The sequence below is a fragment of the Bufo gargarizans genome, unplaced genomic scaffold, assembly GCF_014858855.1.
Source record: "Bufo gargarizans isolate SCDJY-AF-19 unplaced genomic scaffold, ASM1485885v1 original_scaffold_1579_pilon, whole genome shotgun sequence".
Classification (NCBI taxonomy): Eukaryota; Metazoa; Chordata; class Amphibia; order Anura; family Bufonidae; genus Bufo; species Bufo gargarizans.
The window spans coordinates 346,671-365,397 of NW_025334421.1; the positions used below are offsets into that span (position 1 = coordinate 346,671).

The 18,727-nt window shown below is 38.6% G+C and overlaps 1 protein-coding gene across 1 annotated transcript in view; it reads right to left on the reverse strand.

Moving 5' to 3' along the window:
- Positions 1–334: 334 nt before the first annotated feature.
- Positions 335–18,727, reverse strand: part of LOC122923413 (dual oxidase 1-like) — a 119,418-nt gene continuing 101,025 nt past the window's right edge. Inside the window, exons 23-34 of the mRNA XM_044274222.1 lie at positions 18,373–18,441; positions 18,093–18,277; positions 13,872–14,102; positions 13,683–13,782; positions 12,450–12,499; positions 11,332–11,459; positions 9,202–9,355; positions 8,239–8,453; positions 7,492–7,650; positions 3,863–4,018; positions 1,486–1,614; positions 335–716 (exon numbers count right to left, since the gene is read on the reverse strand). Coding sequence (XP_044130157.1) covers positions 594–716; positions 1,486–1,614; positions 3,863–4,018; positions 7,492–7,650; positions 8,239–8,453; positions 9,202–9,355; positions 11,332–11,459; positions 12,450–12,499; positions 13,683–13,782; positions 13,872–14,102; positions 18,093–18,277; positions 18,373–18,441 — 1,699 coding nt within the window. The 3' untranslated portion in view covers positions 335–593. The remainder of the gene's footprint in view (positions 717–1,485; positions 1,615–3,862; positions 4,019–7,491; positions 7,651–8,238; positions 8,454–9,201; positions 9,356–11,331; positions 11,460–12,449; positions 12,500–13,682; positions 13,783–13,871; positions 14,103–18,092; positions 18,278–18,372; positions 18,442–18,727) is intronic.

Sequence of the window (18,727 nt, forward strand, 5' to 3'; positions counted from 1 at the left end):
AAGTGCCTACTCAGTTCCACCCTTCTACTGCCACCAGTCAGGTCAAGCTCTGACAATTACAAGAAGAGAGCTGCAACAAGAATAACACACCCCCTGAGCTGTGATGAGAAGAGAGCTGCTGTAGAAGGGACATCCCCCTGAGCTGTCATAGGAGGAGAGCTACAGCAGAAAGGACACACCCCTGAGCTGCCAGCTTGAAATAAATCTAGCAGAGCAATTGGAGCAATAAATGGGGGAACTCTAGATTCATGTGAGGTACTGGGCTGGTACATTAAACTATATATTGGTAGGAATATAAGTCACACCTATTTTTGGAACTCATTTCTTTATTTCAATATTTTACAAGAATAAAAATCAAATCAAATGCAGAGTTGTGATATTTAATGAAAGCTACAGTATGACCATTCTTGAAGCTATTTGAATGTTATTTGTCTAATAATATTTATTATAATTTACCAATTTAGTTTATAACTAAGTAAGTCAATTTCAGAGTGAATGTGTGGGGAGAAACTGCCAACTACTGTCTATAATTGTTATAACGGCAATATAATGGTACAATGGTACCAATTACTGATGATTTATGTAGTAATAAGTTAAAAATTCTCATAGTGATGCATAAAATGGGCTTGGTCTCTTTTGTTGAGTTTCTTGCAGGCATCTTCAACATTTTTCGTCATTCCAGGAGGACCACAGCTGAACACACCAATTTTCTTCACCTTTTGGAAAAAGTTAAAACACACATCATTATTTACATATCTTGTACTGCTATTTTTAGAATAAACTGCTCTCCTCTCATATCATATATTTCCACGACAGTACGTTTTATCTACTGCGATACTGTCAGCATATTATTTGAAATATTGTCAAATTATCCATTAATATTTGTCTATGCTTAGATGAAATCTCCTTTTGCAGTTAGCTGTCATGCAGAACTGTGAGAGAGGAGGGAATTATTTATATTGTTTATTTTATTTATTTTTCACATGCATTAGTTTAACTTAAAATTCTATCTTCTGCTCTGACTTCTACTTTTTTAGGGTGTCTGTTCGGATAATGGTAAAGGTTACTTTAAGGAAATGGGGGGGGGGGGGGGTCATTTATCAAAGACTGGCATTTTACACTGGTCTTTGGTAGCCCCTGCACTGCTTGAGGATGCGCAGACCTTGTCATAAATTAGACTCATCCTCCAGCAGTCTGTGGGCCCCTGACTGGTGTAGATTTCAGTTGTCATTAATGTCTAGAATTTGCCTTTGAATTTGTCACGGCTGATAGTCCCATTTTCACTACAACCCTTACTCCTGCCACTCCCCAATGGCGAGGATGGGGAAGTGCTATTTTTTTACACCAAAAACTGTCATAGTAACAAAAATCGTTGGGAAACGCTAAATGCATGTATAAAGCTGATTTATTCTGCAATCAACTAATGGTGTCAGATCACCGACTGAAAATGCTATTGTTGGTAGTATAATAAGCGTTATACTGAACCTCAGGGTGGACATCTTGTAAAGAATTCAGAAATCCCAGAAATGGTGGTCTTCCAAAATGTGTGACTGATCTCAACCCAGTCATTAAGCTTCTGCTCTGAACTTTCTGGAAGTGCCGCTCACAGATGTACTGCAACATCAAAGAGTTCATATTTATTTAGGGCATTTTTAAAACAAATATATAATTAATACAGTAATTACAATGTTACTCTACAAATGCTATTCTTATGTTCTTCTGCAGGATCTGGGCGATAGCAATGCATCTGCAACTGCTGGGAAGCCTCTTTTAAACTCTCATACTGCAGAAATGTTTTTTGGCTTCACTGTAGAGGGGGTGACCTCATTGGGCGCTCCTGCTCTTCGAATGAGCTAATGAAAGCAGCTTCTGTTCTACAGCCAGGATAAGATCAGCTTCTGATCCTGAAACCTGATTCTGAATCCTGATTCTGAAACCTTTGGGAAATGATCATAGGTGACTTGTCTTTCAATTTGTAGAGGAACCCTTTGCTGTCAGCTCTTTGGACATAGAAAGGGCGCCAGAGCTGTCTATTCAGTAATACGCCACAATAAGTTTTGCCTAACAGCAGCCTGGGTGATACAGACACAAAGGTGGTTATACACAAGAAACTAAAAGTCAATTGAAATAGCCAGCTATTGTTTGAAAAGCAAGCACAAACGATCATTTGAGATTGCTAATGGCAGACCCTTGTCTGCCAAAATAGTCATTGGCCACAATGAGAAATTTTGGCCTCTGAAACAGAATTATCCCTTAAAACATAACCTTTGTCATTATAAAACTCCCAAAATGAAAACAACCCCATTAAAACACCCTACAGTATCCCTACTCTCTCCCTGCCTAGTAGTAGAACTGCCGCCCTGACAAGGGCGATCCCACTGTCTTCACAGTAGTTCAGTCAGTCACTGGTAATACAACAGAGATTAGGTCAGTGGGACACTGTAGGAGATACCGTCTAACATTAAATCTGTCATATGCGCCCCAGGTCCAGTACATTGGTCAATGAGAATACTGTAGCAAATGTTAGACAGCATCTACTGTTACATCAGTCATGAGAACTACCAAGTACATAGAAATAACCCTGTAAGTATAGTCCTATATAGACTAGTGTAGACAAGAATACAGCAATATACTGGACTTGGGGCTCATATGATTGATTTAATGTTAGACAGCATCTCAGTACCTCCTATAATGTCCCATTGACCTAACCTGTATTGTATTAACGGTGACTGACTGAACTACTGTGTATCAGCATCACAGTCTGATTGTTTTCTACCATTCCTTGCACTTGTAGGTGACCCCATGTCTTCTTCCTGGATACCCCAGTGAGATCAGGGTAACACAGGAAGAACAAAGAAGACAGGGAGGGAGAAAGTAGGGATACTGTAGGGTGTTTTACTGTGATGGTTCATTTTGGGAGTTTTATCATGAAAATTAAAGGTTGCGTTTTATGGGCTAATTCTGTTTTTGCAGTGATGATATTTACAATACCTCTTATTTGATATCCCAACTTCTGACAAGTGACTGGTCAGATCTGTGATGCCATTGTGCTCAAGGACCACTAGCATATGGGATGATTCTAAACTATTCAAATTATAAAATAAGGATGTGAATTATTTATTCCTTAACGGATTTAATTTAAACTTAATAAAATGTATTAAAATGCCACTGTCGATATAATATACATTTTATTGTACATATAGGGGGATATTTATCACACTGGCGTAAAGTAGAACTGTCCATAACTATCTTTCCCCCTTTCATTTTTCACAGCTCCTTTGGAAAATAATAGTAGGAATCTGATTGGTTGCTACGAGCAACCAAGCCAGTTCTGCTTTACACCAGTTTAATAAATTCCCCCATACTACTTAAAAACAAAAACCTACATTTATTAGGAATTCATGTGACTGTAATAACCTGACAAACTAATTTGTTACTCAGCGTGAAAAATCAACCATGTAAACAAGACAGAAAGCCAAGAAATACTTTTTTTTCCTACGTTTGTGAGCAAAATATGTACTATATATAAATTACACAGTAATATCCACAATTTCTCCTGCATACAGCCACATCAATGTAGAAATAAAAAAGATACGGAGGAATAGGTGAAAATGAGACAGAGTGCAATGAGGGTCATTTATCAAAGACCAGGGGTTTAGCTCTTCAGCGCTGGAGGATGCTTTTAATTTATAAATTAAGTGGATCCTCTGGCAGAGCGTGCATCTAGATTGCAATCCACTCCTGCTCGTAGCTAGTAGATTTCCATAGTTATTTATGCCAAAATTTCGGTATTTCTTACAAAACCAACTCCAGCATATTGAATGTGAAGAACAGAAAGAAATAGATTGGGCAGCAGGCTTACCAGCATGGCTGTGCGGAAGTCAAACTTTTCACTAAGTTGCGTGATGTATATATGGACTGACAGAAGGTCGTTGCTATCTTTCTCTTCCACCTCTTTAATGATGTCTGTCAGCCATTCAAACTGCCGCTGAGTGCGAGTTACCCAAATGAAATAAATCTAGAAGAGAACAGGACAAGTATTTACATTCAGTCCAGAGGTATATTCAGCATGATGGGTTCTTGATGCAGTTCTGGAAGTCACGTGGCCTAGTTGCAGATCAGCCCCATTGAAGTGAATGGAGCTGAGCTGCAATACCAAGCACAGCTGCTATACTATGTATGGCGCTGTCCTTGGTGATCTGCCAGGAGTCGGCTATAGTGAGTGTGGTGGCTCCCTGTAACAGCTGATCAGTGGGGGGGGCCGGGACTCGTACCCCTGCTAATGTGATAATGATAACCCATCCTGAGAATAGGTCATCATTATCATTTCCTGGATATTCCCTTTAATAGAGAGTGGTCCCCCTATTTAGGACCCTCATCCATTCACCAGAGTGGAGAGCAGCAACTTTTATTGCAGCCTGTGAATTTTGTTTTCCTCCACGCGTTTCTACCACACCCTATGGTCTTATTCATGGCATGAAGTGAAATAATACACCCTTAACCCACTATATGTACACACCCATTGGTAACAGGTATCTGCACACAGCACAAAGGTTACAATTAGAACAGCAATATCGCAGTGATGAAAATAACAATGCATCTAGCTATGTGATCAAAAAGTTTAAAACTGCATAGAATAGCTAAACAAATGAAGAAATAATAAAAAGCAAAATATCTATATTATTTAAGTTTCTATCAAAATAAATACAAAATAGTAAAGTTCATAATGAAACACAATTTTTTTTACGCAAGTTAAAGGGGTTGGTCCAAGTTGTTAATGCTAGCCCATTGTAAAGAGCCTTTGCATTTAAGTATTTTTAAAATTACAAAGTAGGGGACATTTACTAATGCTTTTACACCACTATTGTGGCATGAAAAATTGGCAAATTATGGCAATTTGCGAGTTTTTAAGCTTCTCAACACTTTTCTGAAGTGGAGAGAAAGGGCGGGTCTTAGCATGACCCACCAGATTTGCTACAACTTGCGCCAGAAACTTTGGGTAACTTTTTAGTGGTGTCTTGATAAATCTCCCCCTTTGTTACCAAAATTGCACCACTTTCTAGCTTTGTTGCCCTACAAAAAATGCCATCCTGTTGGTTTGTTGCCCTACAGTTTCTCATGGACAAAACCTGTAGTTTGGTCCTAGGATCGGGTCCAACATGCATATTTCTGCATGTTCGCTCCTCCTCCTTCCTTCCAGTACATTGTGCTGCTGTCATAGCAGGGAGGAGGCTGGGCTGTATTATCAGTCCAGCATTCTCTCCCCTCCCTCAGCACTGTACATTGTGAGATATGTGACGAGTGGTTCAGAGCTGCTTTCAGTGTTCAGCTGAACCACCAATGATATTTTATTTTAGTTGTTGTTTTTAAAATGAGTCCTGTCTGTCTATAAAAAGCTCTAAGCATGTTATATGCACTTTATATTTGTCAAATGTTAAATAAAGTTTTTACAATCCTGTATTTTGTGATATTATTTCTTAAGAGCCATTGCTTACATCCATAACCCCCTCCATGAAAAAGTAATATTAGGAAAGTAGCAGTATAGTATAGTATTATTGTTGCTTTCTAAGGACAGAAAATCTCTTCCTCTAGATATTAAGCTTATATGGTGTGGTGGTAACTTTGCTATGTATCATGCAACAGGTCTGGACATCAATTGCCAAAGGATATCTGTAAGATGATTATTAAAAAAATAAAATAAAAGATAAATAGAACTCTTAAAACAAAAGCTAGAAAGTTAGATTTCATTTATTTATTTTTTACCATAACCAACCAGGGGGCAATTGAACCCCAGACCTACAGTGTAATCAATTATTATTACATTTAATATAGTATAGTATTGCTGTTGCTTTCAAAGCACAATCTTTACTTTAGAGCAGTAAGGTTTTATAGTGTAGTATTAAGTTAACTGTCTTCCAAGTTCTAGGGTTTGATTCCCAAAGGAGATCTGAAAAGTGCTTTTTAAGGTTATGGCAGAAAAATGGAACTCTTACCATAAATCAAAAGTTTGATAGGAAAATTTTTATTTTGTACCATAACCAAAAGTTTCTGTGAAAGAGCATTCTACATTGTGGGATACTAAAGGGCATAACTACTATGAAGGGGTCCAATAGTAGGTGCTTTTTATATATGACTCTGATACCATTACTTAGTAAGTATTCAAATTTAAGATCCTCATATAATAATGTTTTTGATTTTCAATATTACAGTTGGTGTATCATTGGTATTCTTTTTTACGGATTAAATCAGGGATGCTCAACCTGCGGCTGCCCCTCCAGCTGTTGTAAAACTACAACTCCCATCATGCCCTGCTGTAGGCTGTCCAGGCATGCTGGGAGTTGTAGTTTTGCAACAGCTGGAGGGCCGCGGGTTGGGCATCCCTGGATTAAATGATAAATCCTGACTGACTTTAGTTATAGGTTTGTGGTATGCTCTTTTAGTTATCCACTTGGGATAGCCTCTTGTCAGGAAGCATTTATAGATGTTTTTGGCTTGTAAGTGGAAATCAAACAGTATATTACAATTTCTGCTCGCTTGAATCATCTATCTCATCCATAGGAATGGCTTTCAATGTTTTGAATGGTTAGTTCGGGCAGCTGTAACTTTCCTATATGTGAAAGATTGAGTAATATTTCCTGTTTGAGTAAATCATTGTAAATCAAGAAAAGAGATATAGTTATGATAATAAGGGTGTCTAAAACAAATGAGTAGGAGTTCATTGATGTATCTGCTATAACAATCATAGGTCTATAAATGTATTATCATGGGAGAAAATGGGTGTTTATTCATAATCGGTTAAAGGTGTATTTAGCTTTATGTCATGAGGAAGATGGCAGGATGTGGTGGAAACACGTAGCCAATAGAGTTTCTCAGTAGGAATGATTTTTAACATGCTTCAAAAAGTTGCTTAAAAGTTGGATTTTATGTACATGCTGGATCATACAATCTATTCCCTTTAGAATACTGTATGACACTAGGTTTATATTAACTTATGATTAAACTTTTAGAGGCATCAAGAGGTCATCAGGGAATAATGACACTCGGTGGCATGTGCTACACTGGTCTAGATAGGCCCTGTACCGCTGCAGGAGGCATTTAATACATAATGAGATGCAGGTCTCAGCATAAATCAAATGCCTCCTCCACCATTCTGTGTGCCTGACTGAAATATACTCCATCTTGTAGCTGGCATAGATTTCGGTCATGAGTTATGCCAGTTTCTGGCATGAATTATGATAAATGTCCACCCCCTCCACCGCCCCCATCTCAGAAACTGGCAAGTGTGGCATAAAAATGTTAGTTGCAACTAAATTTAGTCGAAATAGCTTTTAAAAAAAAGAGTCACAAAACTGGGATTTGTGACTTTTTTACGCCCATTGTATTATGTTTTGGTGTTTTCCAGATTTATAATCATCCATGTAATGTCCCATAAAAATATTTTTTCACTCATATTTTATGGATGTTTACAAAAGGATAAACATGTACTCATACTTTCTTGCATTGTATCCTTGCATTGACTGATGATTTAAAGACCAGATCTTTTAGGATTGAAGCAAATGGTGTAACTCCGATTCCTCCGCCAACTAACACCGACACTTCAAACTTATTCCACTCCTGGTGTCCCTCTCCAAATGGTCCATCCAAGAAAAGCTAAATAATAAAGACAAAGTAATGAAAGTGAAAATAGCTTAGTACATATATTAAAAGGGGTTGTCTAGGATAATTCAAAAGAGTAACTGGCTGCAGTGGAGGATCGCACCAACAGTGCACAGAACAGCACTGGAGACAATGGTGAATATACATGATTTTTATTTTTATTTTAGTTATTTGGGGGACTTGTCTGAAGGTCTTGAATTATCTTAGGCAATTCCTTTAATTACGTGCAGATATACTATGCCGGGTGTTGGCAATCTCCAGCACTCAAGCTGTTGTCAAACTACAACTTCCAACATAGCCCATTGATTTTTGTGAGAATTCTTAGAACACTTGAGCAAGTGTGCATGCTGGGAGTAGTAATTTCACAACAGCAGGAGTGTTTCAGATTGCTTACCCCAAGAAAGTATGTGACAGCAACTATTCTCCAGAGAACAAAAGGATTGGGTAGTTGAAATCCAAATTTCATACACATTCTATGGTCGGCCATGTTTGGCCAACATACATCTTTTGTCTATGACCAGATTTGGAATGAATCTGAAAATTTTTAGCCAACACTTCAAAAATAGCAAATGTCATGTATACCTTAGGGAATGAAGGAGATGAACAAATCTGCCTTAGGCTTGTCGTCCATGGTCCTACTGCTCTTATATGTAAACTTAATGTTTCTTCATGGGGGGCAGATGTCAGTGTGAAGGGATGGTATTCATCTGTACCAAGAGACAAACAGGCGATCCTGACCCATTGTCCAGACTTGTAGTCAAAGTCAGACGGCCGTTGAAACTTTAAGGAAGTTACACCTTCAAATACAATAAGTGAAATAAAGATTATGCATGGAGTGATATGTGCAATTAGATTCTCTTGTAAAAATTGAAGCCGCAAAATTGTTAAATGATTGGATATTGTTTATTGATCAGTTTTCACTAAATTGCAGGCTCAACTTTCATCCTATTGTATATTGATCAGTTTTCACTAAATTGCAGGCTCAACTTTCATCCTAAAGTGAACCAACGCATATATTTCTTTTTTTCATTTTTTTTTTAAATCCTTGTTGTTTTGATATTGAATTGTATTTGTTCACAAACACTTTTATATTTCTAGTATCTGTATCTCTTCCTTTATCCGAAGAAGGGATTAAATAAGAGAGCAGTGCCCCAGCTGGTACTGGGTTTAACAGATTTCAGGATTTTACTTTGCAATATACAATTATACCAATGAGAAAACTTTTCGGCCCCACAAAAGAAAAACTGAGAATAAAAGTATGCAAAAAGTAACATAGCAAAAGGCAAACCCACAGATGTAATAGAAATGGTTCGCTTGCTCAAGACCCCTTATGAGCCATACAGAAGAGATGCTAGTTGCAGTTGACCCAAGCAATACCAACTATTTACTGGAGGATTCTGAAGCTGTACAATTGTCCTACTCTCCAAAACAGCCTCATTAGTAAAACACCATTGTAATGAATTATTGCATTTTCATTTTTCAATGTTTATCATTAATTACCTTGATTACAATGTGTTTTATCAGGTAATATAGTCCACTACATACCTGAGGGAAGTTGCTTTGCTTCCAAAACGTCTATCTCAATCTTTTTTCTTCTCAGACTAATCAGTTTGTCAAACACAAAGATTATAGCCGGGGCAATAAAATATATATGAAACTTTGGTTGTTGAATGAGTGCAAAACTGCCATGAATGATAATCTGCAGAATAAACACCACAGAGATAAGCATTGTGTTCTAGCATTATGTCCTACCAGAGCAATCAAGTAAAGCAATGTCTATGATCGTCTAACATTGTTTAACTTTACCAGAAGACGTAATTCACTCGGGCTATGTGTGTCTATAGTGCTGATCATATTTACCTATGCTAAGCCAATGCTTAAATGTTGGCTGGAGTATCATTTCAATTATCAAAACACAAATTGGTGACATAGAAACTATTAAGGTGTAAGCATGTCCTCCTCTAACAACTTTCCTTTATGAGCCAAAGTAGAGCCAGTAGCTCCTGTTCTGCAGGATTCAACATAAGATTATACAGTATTGCATGGTTGTTGAATCATTTGCATATGTGCTATGTAATAAATGAGCAGCTGCAAAGCGCATCCCCTGGTTATATACACTGATAGTTGGAGAGAGAGGCTGGATCTGAGGTGATCTGTCTTCAGGACAGCTGCATTCAAAGAAGGGGTTATCCAGATGGGCGACCCCTTTTATAAAGATATAGGGTAGAATTTATCATGAGGGCAAAAATTGAACTCAGTTTTGCTTGAGTCTTTGTTGAAGAACTTTCAAATGTTACAATTTTGTCTTATCCTTAAACCTAACACTTTTGTTTTGGAAACCAACTCCAGTTTTCCTACTCCACCCTACTACTGGAGTGAGATTGTGACTTTAAAAAAAAGTCTCAATGATACGTCTGGAGTGAAAATTATTAACATACCTAACCACAACCATTTTTTAAAACTAGAGTGAGTGATTTAAAACTACAAAATTCACAACATTTTTGTTGTGAATTTTGTAAAATGTCGCAAAAGCCCTATTTTATGACTTTTTGAAGCCAGAAACCTGGAGTGAAGGCATGAAAAATCAGGGTCATACTGTATACTGAGCATCTACTTAAACAATATGAGTAACGTATCAAATCCATAAAATCCTGACTTTCAAACCTTGTTTTATAAATGAGAGAATCTACCATATTTTTCGCCCTATAAGACGCACCGGCCCATAAGACACACCTAGGTTTTAGAGGAGGACAATAAGAAAAAAATATTTTTTATTATACCTAAGGTCAGACCAGCAATCAGACCCCCAATTTTAATCAGACCTCAGCTGACAGCCCCAATCAGACCCCCAATGTTAATAAGACCCTAATAAAACCTCAGATCAGACTCCCAATCAGATCTCAGGTCAGACCCAAGTGTACAACCCCCAATCAGGCCTCAGATAAGAGCCCCAATATAAGTGAGACCCCCATTCAGACCTCAGATCAGCCCCAATGTCTCTTATCATGAGCCTTCATGCCTCTTATCAGCCCCCTAGCCTCTTATCAGCCCCCAGCAGCCTATCAGCCCTCAGCAGCCTTTCATTAGCCCCCTGGCCTCTCATTATCCCCCTAGACTCTCATCAGCCCCAGCCTCTTATCAGCCTCCTAGCCTCTTCTATGTCTTCTAGCCTCTTCTAAGCCCCCTAGCCTCTCATCAGCTCCCCATCCTCTCATCAGCCCTCATACCTCCATACACAGAAACAGGCAGTGTGAAGATTTAGATGTGTGGCAGGAAAGCCTGCTTTGCCCCTCATTTGCCTGCTCCTGCGCTCCCACCAACGTTTCCACTGCCGGCCGGTCTCTATCACCGGACACCAGCTACTGTACACCCTATCTCCCAGCGCACGCCGTGGCCGGTTTGTATCAGCAAGCATGCACTGCAGTCGCCGGGCTCTCCTCCTCTCTTCTGGTATGTCTGGTACATCATAGGCTGCTGTTCCTATGCAGCACAGCCTGCGATATACCGAGCATAATCAATGCGCCGCACAATTTAAATGTCTTTGCCCTGTATTCATCCCATAAGATGCATTAGCGTTTTATGGGGGCGAAAAATACGGTAATTATTAATCTGAACGCAATGCTTCTTTTCTCCACCTAGACTTATTTTATGTGCTTTTTTTTATTAGAATCTTACCAAAATATAGAAAAGTACATATAGATGATGAATGATCCAGAAGCCACGGAAACTGACACGTCGAAAATAATATGAAGAAAACACGTACATTAGAGCCATGATTGCTAAGAGCAGGACTCCAGTCATACCTGTAGGTAGAATGAGGATTATGCAATGTCAGTGACATTTAGGTAAAGATTTACTAATACTATCTAAAACTAGGACTATATAAATGTACGGTAGATAGACTGTCTTAAACTGCACCAGAATTATCATAATGGCTTATTTTGGATGATAAATCTGGTGCATCATTAGGTTTAGTTTTGCTTCAAAAATGCTCCTGAATATAGGCATATATTTTTGTACAAAATGTCCCACTTAAGCTATGCCCATGCCATGAAACCACACTCCTTCCACCAAATCATGTCTCTTCTAACAACATGTAAAAAGGTTAGAAAAGTTTCTAAAACACTTGATACATGTGGTGTAAAGTATGTATGGCTGTGCCATTTTTAATATATATATATATCGATATTTGAACACAAATTGCTGCATACAATGTTTTTTGTCTGACCAAATTCAGGCATATATGCCCAAGGAGCGGCTGGATCTCTGACACATCCCATTATAGTTAAAGGGTCCCGATGGGCACACAACACTATCTGGCTATGCCGAATCCTGAGAATTCTGGCAGATTGTTCTTCACAGGAACAGCCTGCTGGATTTCTTTGAAGCATGTGTGAAACACTAGCCTAAAAGAAATAAAGCAGAATGCCACTTGGACATCAACTTTTTCTCAATCTTGTCCTTTCATTCACATTTTTTTTTATTACACCGGACATGACTAGTAATAAGGGAGAGACTGTTTTATTTCTATTCGGCAAGTCAATGACACTTTCCTAAAAATATCTCCGGACTTTTAACCATTGATATTGAACAACTCATACAGTCATTAAAAATGTGCTAATATATTATGGGGAAAAGGTCATTGACATAGAATTTGTTTACTCATTATTTTAGCCATGATAAAACTGCCAAGTTACATATTCTGAAGAAAAAGTCTCTGTGCGATGATATCACATTGCTGTCATCAAAGCCATTGTATGGTAATCTTTGGCTGCCGTTCTACAATGACTCACCTGGTACAGTCTCAAAAAACCACCAATAATATTTGTTTGGAAACTCAGATCTATAAAAATGAATAAATCATAATGATCATTACACCATTTCACAATTTACATATAGAGTCAATGTAAGCATTTTATATCACATATCTTGTACTGATTCTTTAGCTACATCCTATAATACTATCCAGACTTCAATGAACGCAAGCCCATTCTACTGGACAGCTGATTGGCAAGAGTGAATAGTGTCGCATCCGCTATGATCACCCTGTGATGGCCTATTCCGAGAATAATTTATTCATTTAATGAAAGGTAAACAACCCCTTTTTCTCTAGAATGCCACAACAGATTTTGACAAACTGGGTATCGTTTTAATCAGCAGGATCAACCTGACCTGGAAGTATGCCTGATTTAGTTGGCTTCAGGAGCTTTTTAACAAAATGCAGCTCTGGTCTATTATATAGACTATAATTCAACATCCATAAAATATAAAGTAATACAATGTAAAATGGCGTTCAGAGGAGGGCTTCCCCTTACCATGCTGGCAATGTCATTTTGTACGATGTGGAAATCTTTAACTTGACACAAAGTGCACTTAATGTTTCAGCAAACTTTGCATTAATCAATAGTGTTGTGTGTGTACATGAATAATAACACTATGGTCATTATTGTATGTGGCAATTTTCTGGCAGTTTTCTCTTCTGTATGCTATAGTAGATCTTTAGTTCACAGTTCTCCAAGATCTGGTGAGTACAGACTAGCTCCCATCTACTGCACACAGAAAGAAGAGGAGAATCTGCTTTATAGGTTTCTCACAGTCAAGAAGAAGGAACCCCAAGATCATGGAGGACATAACAGAGAAGTATTGACCTGTATGCTTGTGAATAAAACTCTCTTTGGCTTTTTGTGTCTCTCCTGTCTCTGAGTTCCTGCTCATCTCTATGTACTTGTATTAACATGTGTAATCTGATCCTTTAGTGAGCTGTTCTATCCTGTATGGTTTTAAGTGCAATTTTAAGGAGAAAAGCATTTAGCAAGCCAAGGTGGTGATGGTAAACAGCTGATAACTCTAATAAGATATATCACAAAGATTTTTATGATCATTTGTACAATTGATTTCTGCAAAGTTGTATAAAAAGTTAGTGACCATTGAAAGCATGCGTTATGAGTGTCAAGTTAAAGATTGGTCCATATGTAGTTGAAATACCAACATTTCATTTTTGACCCAAATGCTGCAGTTTATCTTACCCATTATCTGAGAACACTGTCGGGAAGAGGCAGCTGAGGACACTGAGAGGAGTGATTGAAAAAATGTAGACATTGACTAAATGGCCGACTGTGTGTAAAACTGAAGGAGACAAAATAATTGAACAAATTCAATAATTACTTATAATTTTGGTATAATTTGGCCATAACTGTATAATGGGACAAACGTACTTGAAAGGACAAGCGCACTCATGGCAACCAAGCGGTGGAAGTCTACTGCAGCATCAAATGGGATATATTGATTCAAGAAGGTCTCTCGCAGGAAAGTTATGAGATTACGGCACATAGTCAGAAGGATATAAGAATACATAAAAGAAATACTGGCAGCTGCCCCTCGAGAAACTATAAGTCCCACATAGGTAGTATCAGAAATTCCAGTTCCTGGAGATGCAAAACCATAATCTGTGGAATACAGAAACATTCATCAAATGGGTAACATATTGATTCAACTTCAAAGATAATATTAAAAATGTTTTATATGATCTTGTACCATTCCTATCTTAAAAAAGAGCTTTTACACTGAAAACTTGATATTTTTTAGCCCTAATACAAAATCCCTAATAGGGCCCCCATTTACCATATGCCATACTGGGGACTTCCTATGTGGTAGAGTGGCCCGTGGGTCCCCTTGGGTGCCAGGGTACCACTCCTACCTCTACAACTATAGCTACATTATTTTATTTTTGTTTATTGCTATTTACATAATTGCATAGACAATGCAATTAATAATTCATACGAGTTTTTGCAAATCAAAGGTCAAAGAGATTGTGCATCCTATCTTTGCTTCTACTAGTTTCTTCCCACTCTGAAAACAGCATGTGTTACACAGTGAGCTACCACTGGGGAATAACTTGGTCATTTATGATATTTATAGGGAATGAATACTTATAAAATTACATTGTATATTGGATATGTATATGTGTATGTAAAATAGAAAGTTCAAGGCAGCACAAAGTCCTTTATTCACCCATGTGATGTTTCAGTATTCTTACTGGGACCGTTCTCAAGTTTGAGAACGGTTCCAGTAAGAGGACTGAAACGTTGCATGGGTGAATAAAGGACTTGACGTTTTTTTCACCAATTGGAAGTGCTGCAATCTTTTCCATATATATATACATATATATATATATACAAAGGAAAAATGGCGGCACTGGTACGCAGTCTAATGGAAATAGGGTGCACGTCTCCAGGGGATTAGGCTTCTTACCCCAATTTTGTAGTCCAGAAAAATGGGCGGCACTCCAAGAAAAAGTACATGTGAACTTTATTCACCCAGGTGGTGCAACGTTTCGGTTCTGCACTAGAACCTTTTTCAAGCAGAATTACAACTCAAATCACAGCATTTTATACAGGTGAAACAATTAGCTAGCTGAACATGTGATCACACTCCACCCTGTGGGTGTGTTACAAATCTAGATCATCCAATAAAAAAAGGGAGATATATACACAATACAGATGCAGTGAAGCATATATGTGACAGAATATATGAGTGACATATACATGTTTACACATAGTGTATAAATGACCACAGAATGTATCGATCATTTATAAAATCGATCTGTCCGATCGGTGCACTGTGATGTGATATATTTTATAAAGAAGAGAGAGTAGCAAAGAGGGGGGAGGGCGATCAAAAAAACACATACCAGAGGGACAAAAGGAGCCTGTCATGCCGTTGTTTAGTGTTGTTTGTTGTTCACTACGCACCACTCTGAGATGTGCCGGCCGGAGACCTCTGATGTCATCAAGTCGGGCCGCAGCGTCATCTTCCCGAGTCTCACCCCATGCGCATGCTCAGTGGATAGAGACTGCTCCCAGCGCCATCTTGCTTAATGGAAAACAGATCGCTACGCCAATTCACTAAGTGTAATGCATCCAAGCCACTTGTTCAAGGGTAACAGCACATCAGAAAGAGAGGGACAATCTAGAAACCAGAATGTCACCCCTCATACCCACATGAAGCCATGCTGCGGCCACGGAATCCGCGGCCCCTGCAAAGGCGACCCTATGGTTACTGAGTGCCCTCATACCCGGGAGGGATCTCCTCTTCTGGGCATAAGGATGTCACAAAGTGTGGACAGTAGCTGGGTGTCTTGTCGCTCAAGTTTCACATGGTGCTTATCAAAAGTAGGCATATGGCACTTCAAAAATTGTAATACAGGTATCAGAAAAACAGTAAAATCAATCATGTGGGGCAAAAACGTCCCACATAACCCTCTGGTATATGGTATGTCACGATCAGCCCAACCGCCTCCGCCAATCTTCCAGTAGTGAAATGTGAATGATCTGTGTAGAAAAAAGAAAAATAAGTTCGTGACATACCATATACCAGAGGGTTATGTGGGACGTTTTTGCCCCACATGATTGATTTTACTGTTTTTCTGATACCTGTATTACAATTTTTGAAGTGCCATATGCCTACTTTTGATAAGCACCATGTGAAACTTGAGCGACAAGACACCCAGCTACTGTCCACACTTTGTGACATCCTTATGCCCAGAAGAGGAGATCCCTCCCGGGTATGAGGGCACTCAGTAACCATAGGGTCGCCTTTGCAGGGGCCGCGGATTCCGTGGCCGCAGCATGGCTTCATGTGGGTATGAGGGGTGACATTCTGGTTTCTAGATTGTCCCTCTCTTTCTGATGTGCTGTTACCCTTGAACAAGTGGCTTGGATGCATTACACTTAGTGAATTGGCGTAGCGATCTGTTTTCCATTAAGCAAGATGGCGCTGGGAGCAGTCTCTATCCACTGAGCATGCGCATGGGGTGAGACTCGGGAAGATGACGCTGCGGCCCGACTTGATGACATCAGAGGTCTCCGGCCGGCACATCTCAGAGTGGTGCGTAGTGAACAACAAACAACACTAAACAACGGCATGACAGGCTCCTTTTGTCCCTCTGGTATGTGTTTTTTTGATCGCCCTCCCCCCTCTTTGCTACTCTCTCTTCTTTATAAAATATATCACATCACAGTGCACCGATCGGACAGATCGATTTTATAAATGATCGATACATTCTGTGGTCATTTATACACTATGTGTAAACATGTATATGTCACTCATATATTCTGTCACATATATGCTTCACTGCATCTGTATTGTGTATATATCTCCCTTTTTTTATTGGATGATCTAGATTTGTAACACACCCACAGGGTGGAGTGTGATCACATGTTCAGCTAGCTAATTGTTTCACCTGTATAAAATGCTGTGATTTGAGTTGTAATTCTGCTTGAAAAAGGTTCTAGTGCAGAACCGAAACGTTGCACCACCTGGGTGAATAAAGTTCACATGTACTTTTTCTTGGAGTGCCGCCCATTTTTCTGGACTATATATATATATATATATATACACACATACACACACATGTATATATACATACACACACAGTATATACATTTTTATATTATGTGAATAAGATTCTGATGATGATGATTATTATTACATTTTTGGTGATGACTTTCCACATAAAGAATACAAAAAATCTTAAAAAATATTCCACTTTTCACATTGCCCAGTAGAGCAGATACTCTAGGCTGACACTTCCTACATTCATCTACTCCAGGGTTTCTCAACTCCGGTCCTCGGGACCAACCTATCTGTCAGGCTTTGAGAATATCCCACAGAATGAATATCTGTGGTAATTCCTGATATGGACACTAATTATATCACATGCTCAATTCTAAAGAAATCCTGAAAACATGACTGGTAGTTGGATCCCGAGGGCAGGAGTTGAGAAATCCTGATCTACTTGCTTGTTATCTTTAGGACAGAGTCAGCAGACAGTGAGTGAACAGCTGTATTGTACTGTTGGAGGGCTTGATAAGGGAGGATAGCAACACTATTCAGTATACACAAAGTTATCTACTTTTACAATACATTTAAAAAAAAGACAGAACAAACACATTGGGGGACAATTATTCAAGTCTAGTCCATCTAACGGCCCTCTTGATCTGGTATGAGATGTGCCAAAATTATTATACAGCTGAATTGTTGGTACCATTGTTCTGATGCAGGAGGCTTGATAAATTCCCCCTATTACTTCTATTATTTAGACTCATGAAAACAAATCATGTCTATATGCCCTAGAAGATCGTGCAAACAGCCGAAGGGGCATGACCCTTTTTGCACCCCCTCTGTAAAAGAACGTTTCCTGCTCTGGAGGACTTCGGCCATCTATATATTACATGTTATATTACATACTACTTTTTGCTTTGCTGTGATTTCTAGTCTGGAAAGGGTTGTGGTTGATGAGAGAACTCTTCTGAATGTAAATTATAAAAATAAAAAAAATACACAAAACATTTCCTTTAACCAATGTGAAATAATTTTGCCATATTAATCTTTGCCATATACACCACTCACTGAAAATAATGTCATATCATACTCACAATAACCTCTTTCTGCAAACAGTCCTGCAGATATTCCATAGAATATTACTATGCATACAATATGGCGCCTGTAGTTTTCAATTAACCGTTTAAATTGTTGTATCTTTTGGCGGATTTTACTTGACTCATATTTTTCTCTTCTTGCCGTAGTAAATAAACGCGGTTGATTCGCCTTGTTCTTATTCCTAATTATTGAATTATGAGACTGGCAGTCAGTGAGATAGTTATAACAGGGAATTACATGATCTATGCCAAAACATAATATGCTGGTCACACATACATTCTACCACGTCTGTTTCGAAGTTCTAGTCCTTCCAATTCTACTGTGTCCGTATGGTTTTCACCAATACTGTAAAGATAAACAGTCATTACTTTTCCAAATTGTCATTGAAGTTCAAGAACATAAATGTGTCATGTAACCAGAACAACTTTATTGAGAATTAGCTTTACATTTCATCCAAAATAAGTACTAGAACAAACTGGTTATATTCCCCTAGAACAGTGTGAATCTACCCAACACTGTCTTCTCCTAAAAGTTTTGGGAAGAGAGGATAAGCAAGTGCAGGAACTACCATCTTAAGATGAGGAGAGAAGTCACACATGAATACCGGCGCACTGTATGCATGGTGTACTAG